The following is a 7,398-nucleotide window of genomic DNA, read 5'->3' as shown; positions in this document are numbered from 1 at the left end:
AAAACGCGTTTTCTTTTTTTTTTAATTATATATTTTTTTATTAAAGTAAGGGTAAATTTGGAATAAATTAAAAAATTTTATTGAAAATGACGATTTTAATACGAATAAAAATGTTAAGAACGACTTTAAACCCAAATTAACAAGAGGGACGAATTCGATTCTGGCACAAAACATTAGGGACCAAAATCGTACTTACCCCATAAAATAATATACTTATGTATAAAATATATTTGAAGAATCGTTTTTTATTTTGTTAATTGCTAAAAACTGAACTGGTTTACCAATTTTCCAAATTTGTTAGTTTCCTGACAACAGGTTTTTACCTTTTACTTTAAATTGAACGTCCAAACCAATTTTAAGGGTAGTTGGTTAATTCGGTCAAACTGTCCTATTGTTCATTTCTTTGAAAAAAGGAACATAAAAAATAGTTTCTTGTAAACTCATACTTAAGTTTGTATATGATAACACCTGCATTTGCAGATGGCAAAGATGAGATGGAGAAAATCAAGTTTGCAAAGTTGTTGCTGCCTGCCCGAGAAACTTCACAGCATGTAGGTTTATTACGGGAAGGAAGGTGGCCCCCTTCGTAAGAAAAAGTCAAATTTTGAAACTTTCATTTAAATAGTTTTCAACAAAAGAAACAAACAGGAGGTATACTATTACACCCTATCATATATAGGTTTATGCTCATATCCTTTTTTTACCATCTCATTTACTACCTTCAACAGAAGAAACTTACATTTTTAAATTCCAGTATGATAAGACAGCTATTCTGATTTCAACGCAATATTAACACTGCAGTATGCACAAGAAGATCACAGCATGCTAAAGAATATATTCGACTATTGATCTCACATTTCTCCTACTATTAATTCATCAAACGCTCATCTTCTCTCCCTGTTCACGGGCGATGGAAGCCGAGAGAATTCCAAGATCACGATTTAAGACTGTCAATGCTGATTCACATTCAGAAATTATTCTTGTTACAGAAGAGGGCTCTTCAGATGTCTCAGAAGATCCAAAGGCAAGAGCTGCATGCGAATCTCTAAGATTCCGTAGGTTGGCCAGAAACTGTTTCAAATAAAAAGGATGTAATTATGATATATGCAAAGTCATTGAAAATATCATTCAAAAGATAGCTTTCTTTTATTTTTCATGTTTTCAAATTTGAAATCCCAGAGCAGTAAATGTGAATTGCACTCAGCATGACCATCTTAACATAAAAATAAATGAATCCATTCATCAGGATAATCAGTTCAAAGCATTGACGGTGTTCCATATTTGAATGACACATACTTTTGTAACTAATAAACTAATAAAAAATCACTTCTTGAATTTGAACTCTAATAATTTGCACAGTTGTGAGGCTTTTAAGAAAACACATCCTTTGCAACAAAAGCAGGTTACCTTCAAAAGCATCTTGTAGGCCTCCAATAAACGATTGGCAGCTGGTCCGAACCCATGAAGTTGGGGGACCTCCATCATATGTGTCCATGGACGAATTTCCTACACCAATAATAGAATTCATTACTGTGATTGTTTCTCAGCTCATAAAATAGCATGTTTTAACAAGCCCTAAAGCTAAATGTGCTCGAACCTTTGTGTAAATCGTATTGAATGTTCTAGCTGTTTCTAGGAAAGATTCCAAATGTGACCGAAGTTGGGATTCCACCTCAGTATATTCCTCATCTGGATTATAAGCATGCTACAATCAGGAAAAAATAGCAACCGTATGAAAATAAGTACAGAAGTGATAGTTCAGCCAACAGGAGGAAGCCAAATTATAATGAGTTCTCTCAAGAAATAAAACGGGGTTATCACAGGCTTGATTCAGTTATGAATGAGAAATAAAAAGCATTACTAGGTGAATTAATATGCATGGAGGCAGAAACAATGGATAGAAGATTTCAAGCTGCCGATTAATTTCTACACTTATCCAATGACAAGAAGTGAATTAAAATGTTCTGTACCTTGGATGCTAAGTCATCCACCTTTTGTTGAAGATTCAACAAAATTTTTGACTGCTCAGAAAGTTTTGCCTCGAGCTCAGAAACCTCTGGCCTGAATGAAGTTTGATTAAAAGAAACAGAATGTTACTGTGTTGGTGACCTTAGATAAAAAGCACACTAGGAAATGATTGAAATCAAGATTTGTTGCTATATTAGTAATCACTGAATATGAAGATAAGTAATTTATAGAAAGACTAAAGGAAGCAATCCTTTACAATGGATATATGGACTGAATCTGCACATCTGCTGGAAACAATTTGCATTCTTCTGAGAAAATCTGGGCTTGTTTTTCAGCAATGGAATCTATCAACTGTATATCCTTGGATACCTGCTCATCAACACTACCAGAAACAGAATGTAAAGCAAATGTAAGTCAATTCAATATGTGCAAACAATAATTATTGGAAAAAAGAAAGAAAATACCACTTAACTAGTAACAACCTCCATTCTGGATTATCAGCATAGATAGTTGCCTCCACTAGATCTACAATAAGACGAAGCATTTCAGTACGGTCTTCATAGCTCCCATGTCCCTGTTACAAATATGCCTAATATTTACCAGCTTCGGAAAGACGTGATAACCATGACATGCATGAATATTACAACAAAGCATAGCAGATAAAACTTGGACAAAGAAAATCTTCATCCTAGATTATATCATTAAAATAGGGCAAACAAAGGACTCTAAGGGAAGCATAATAAAAATATCTAGAAACAAGGCTAAAAATAATCGACATTTATATCTTAACATGCTAGTGCTAGAATAACCTCTTCATGTCAAACTGCAAAGATTCGATATGCTTTTACTATTAATCACTCGCGGCACTTACTAGACACATAATGAGCCAGAACCTGCCAAAAAAAACTTTAATGTTTAACTCATCAACTAATTTTACCCTAATCCTTGCATTGGCAATGCCTCATACTTTCTTAAGTTGATGGCTAATAACAACTCTATCTATATTTGATGGCACTTTAAGCCACATAATATGATAGAACAGCAAAATGATTTCTTTGTTTCACATCAACTGGGTTTGTACCATGTCACTTGATTGTTTGTGGCTTATTCTGGCATTCTGCCTTCAGCACTTGGCTCAAAATAACTCACACTCACAAAATCAAGACAAGAAACATGATGTTAACTGAAATACAATTAAGACATCATACAATAATCATCAGAATTGAAATTCACACCAACACTGTATCTACCTACTCAAATGCTTCTTAAGAAAAGAATAATCAATACTTCAATAGGTATCCCGTAAGCACTAATAGAATTCAATGTGAACCAAGGCAATAAAAGAAACCAATCTAAAAATGAAATTTATACCAAAAAACTAAAAGAAGGTATGTAAATGAAGAGACTAGGAATAAAGGATAAGAAAAAAGTAAGGAACAGAATAATGTTATCTTTAAGAAATGAATACAATGGAAAAAAAGAAATATAGAAAAAAAAAGAACATTATGACTACCAAAAACTCCAAAAGCTTCTTAGGGCCAGTTTGGGTAAACAACTTAATTAAGTTTTTTTGAAAAAAGAGTTTAAAACATAAGGACTTATATTAAAAGCAACTTATAAATAAGTTATTTTGTGTTTGGAAAGTTATTATAGAAGTACTTGTTTTAAAGTTGTGTAATAAATAGGAGTGATAAAATAGTTTTTGAGGAGAGAAGTCAAATTTTTTAACTTCTTCAAAAGCTCTTAAACAACTTTTCGTAAAGTTAAAAGCATATCTAAAAAACTGTACCAAATACCATTAATGTAACTTTTCATAAGTCAAAAGCTCAAAAAAATAGCTTTTAAAACTTCACAAATGGGCCCTTATAAACAACAAAAACTAAAGGAATTTAAAAGCAACACATTAGCATGCATCCAGCAGCAGGCTACTATTCTGAGCTTCTTATAGATACATATATAAATATGTAACATCAATGACTAACCTGAATGGCTTCTGTATCTACAGCAATCGTAATACCCAGAAACTTAGCAATCTCTGCCAAATCTGCAAATCATAAGAACCAAAATTCTGAAAGAAGACACAACCAGAAGTAGCAAGGAAGACAAATTTGTTCAAAATAATAATTCAATAAAAACAGATGTGCTGCATATGACAGAAATGAAGTTGAGCAAGTCACAAGTAAACAACCACTGAATAATCAAATAAAAAAAAAGACTGCCACTAAACGTAGAAGTAAAGAGTTCCTGATCTGCATGAAATTGACACGAGGCAAATCATTAACAGGATATTCATAGAATACAGTTGATAATTAGAGGGTTCAAAGATGGTTGGCTTTGAACAAATGTTATAAGAAACCAATCAGGTCCAAACTTGGACATACCACAGATTTATTTTCTTCTGCTACGATATATATTTAAACAATACATTCAAATCACGAAGTAGCTACAAAGATAGCTTGGATAATGAGTATCCAGTAGCCATTTCAGAAATTGAGTAATGACAATGACAATACTTACACTGAATTCTAGCCGTCTCCTCATCACGATCAAGGACATCCCCTTGTAAGTTTTGTTGAGAAAAAGGTGACTTATCACCTAATAGCCTGTTGCAATTACAAGGACCAAATGTTATTTCTTGTTAAATATACAGGAAATCAACACAGAAGATTTAGTAAATAGTGTTTTACATAGGCTAAAAGCATGTTAACATTATTGAACACTGAAAGAGAACTTAGCTAAGTCTAAGCAAGGAACGTAGAGGGTAGACTATAAAGAAACTGTAAAAATTAGGGATACTAAAATTGGATGGTTTTGATAGTTGTGCAACTGGGCACTAGGCAGATGGTGGAAAATGGGTGGCAAACTGGCACATCGTTTTCATTGTATCTTTGTGAAATTGTGGATCATAAAAATTGTATCTCTTTGGCCAGGGTGGGAACGAGGTCATTCTGGGTTGCACTAATTTCAATCACTCCTTTTATAACGCCAAGCATAGTGAAATCATTTTTGTTCCAAATTTTTAAGATACCCATCAAGCCATCATCTTATTTCCCAATTATTTTGAAAATGTGAATCAAAACTGTGAGCACAGTAAAACACACATCTTGATAGTTGTAAAAATATCAATTATTCAAACCTAACACCTACCAAAGTTTTCAAGATTTACATTAACTTGTTTTCGTATAGATAATAGATTTCACCAAAATACTAAACAGAAGGACTTAGAAGAAACAAAGAATCACATACCGAAAGAAGAGCCACTCCAACAGGGCATAGCGCTCCAAGCCAGCAAAAAGGAGGGACTGTGCAGGGGCATTGGCTCTTGGGTAATTTAGTGTTGCCAATTTCTTCTGAATCTCTTCCATTTGCCTTGATGCCATCTTCTGAATCTTAGTGAGTAGCTTCGGAGACCCTCCCAAAAACAGAAAAATAGAAGCAAATATATCAATCAACATTTTGAATTCATCATGGTTCCTGCTTCCTAACAATAGCTTCCTAAAATAAGTTGCAGTTACATAGTAAACGAAAGACAAGCAAATATATCTAAATTGCAGCACAAATTCTAATTCATGATGAGAATAAGATTCAGTTGCACAAACAACTTCACAGCAAGATTCACAACTTCACCAAATGATAGACAAGCAAATATATCAAATCAAAATACTCACAAATTCACAACTTCAAAGTGTAGATTCAACTCATTCACAATGTGAGAGAGAGAGGATTACTTACCTGCAGATGATGGCGTATGAAGACAGCGACGCGCGCAGAGGAAAGGGGCTCCAGTGACGGACTCACACGAAGATGCGACGGCGACGGCCGGGATCACGGCGACGGCCGGGATCACGGCGACGGCCGGGATCACAGCGACGGTGACCGGAACAGAGACAGTGCAGCGACGCGGTTCGAGGAAAGGGGCAACGGTGACGGGCAAAAAAGGAAGCTGCGACGATGATGGCCTCACCGCGACGGTGACCGAAGCAAAGATGCGTTGCAGACGGCGGTGAGCTTCTCGGACGGTGGGTTTTCTCAGTGAGGGCTGTGGTCTGGGGAGAAGAAGAGTGAAGACCGGCTCGGAGGCATTGATTTGAGGCTGAGGCACAAAGGAACCGCTTATTACCTTTCGTGGGTTACATAGAGGTGTGTAACGCCGGGGCTCCGTTAACCGAATTATATTCTTTAAAATTTGAATCTCATTTTAAAAAATAAAATATGATTTCTCATCATTAATTTTATGATGAATCAAAAATAAATATAAAAAAAATTATTCAAAAATAAAAGATAACACTTTACTTTTTAAAATAAAATTTAAACTTTACAAAATGCAAATCTAAATTATATTAGAAAGATTTAAAAAAATAAATATTTTACTTTTATAAATAATAAAACATAGCCTTATATACGTATATAAAATCAATAATAATATTTTTTATTTTTTTATATTTATTTATGTTTATTTTATATTTAATTTTTTTTATTTATTTATTTTACAATACATTATCAGTATGAGATTCTGATTTAAATTTAAGAAGATTCAAATAATAAATTTTTATTATGTCAAAATTCTCTCATCTTCAATTTAATACTCTTGAATATCTGAAAACAATTATTTATCATAGATATTAGATGTCGAAATTCATCTTGATTAAATGGATTTTGAAAATACCATTAACGCTAAAAATAATGCATTCCAAAAGGATAAAGCCAAAGTCATGATCTTCTTTTGTCGTCATCTTGATGAATGATTAAAAAATGAATATCTCACACTAAAAGATCCTGCAGATCTATGGAAGAACCTTGAAAAAATGTATAATCACCAAAAGACAGTGATACTTCTTCAATCCCGATATGAGTGGATACACTTGTGTCTACAGGATTTTAAATCCAATAATAAATACAATTCAGTAATGTTGCGAATTACCTCACGAATGAAATTATGTGGGGAAAAGATAACTGATAATGATATGTTAGAGAAAACTTTCTCAACATTTCATGCCTCGAATGTGCTCCTGCAGCAACAATATCGAGAAAAAAATTTAAAAAATATTCTAAACTAATTTATTATCTTCTTATTACTGAACGTAACAATGAATTACTTTTAAGAAATCATGAAGCACGTCCAGCTGGCATCGCCCCATTTTCTAAAACAAATGCGGCAAATCATAACCCTAAAATAAGTAAATGGAAAGGTTTTGGTAACAAAAAAAAATTATGAAAGAAAGTAAAATTATATTCACAAGAAAGGATCTCATTAGAAGTGGGATAAAGAAAGAAATAATGGGCAAAATAAATCGACAAAGGATAAATGTTTTCGTTGTGGTGGAAAGGGTCATTGGTCACGTACCTGTCATACCCCAAAGTACGTTGTTGATCTTTTTCAAGCATCTTTGAAAAAAGATGACAAAGGAAAGAAGACAAATTTTATTTTAA

The 7,398-nt window shown here is 33.4% G+C and overlaps 1 protein-coding gene across 4 annotated transcripts; it reads right to left on the bottom strand.

Annotated features, from left to right (window-relative positions):
• Positions 1–732: 732 nt before the first annotated feature.
• On the bottom strand, positions 733–6,115 carry LOC107458990 (AUGMIN subunit 7). Of its 4 annotated transcripts, XM_052252196.1 has the most exons (11): positions 5,834–6,115; positions 5,701–5,797; positions 5,215–5,380; positions 4,486–4,571; positions 3,951–4,012; positions 2,433–2,542; positions 2,225–2,350; positions 1,971–2,061; positions 1,598–1,705; positions 1,408–1,506; positions 733–1,071 (listed from the first exon to the last, which is right to left on the bottom strand). In XM_052252196.1, exons 3-11 carry the CDS (start codon positions 5,346–5,348, stop codon positions 877–879), a joined length of 1,011 nt encoding a protein of 336 aa, XP_052108156.1. In that variant the 5' UTR covers positions 5,349–5,380; positions 5,701–5,797; positions 5,834–6,115; the 3' UTR covers positions 733–876. The 4 variants fall into 4 exon arrangements, with proteins under 4 accessions (XP_052108156.1, XP_015932697.1, XP_015932696.2 ...); XM_016077211.3 differs by having other exon boundaries at positions 5,701–6,115; XM_016077210.3 differs by having other exon boundaries at positions 2,451–2,542; positions 5,701–6,115.
• Between the last annotated feature and the right edge of the window lie 1,283 nt (positions 6,116–7,398).

This window comes from Arachis duranensis, chromosome 7 (assembly GCF_000817695.3).
Source record: "Arachis duranensis cultivar V14167 chromosome 7, aradu.V14167.gnm2.J7QH, whole genome shotgun sequence".
Taxonomy (NCBI): Eukaryota; Viridiplantae; Streptophyta; class Magnoliopsida; order Fabales; family Fabaceae; genus Arachis; species Arachis duranensis.
The sequence above is the reverse complement of the archived record's forward strand: the minus strand, read 5'-3'. Positions and strand labels throughout refer to the sequence as shown.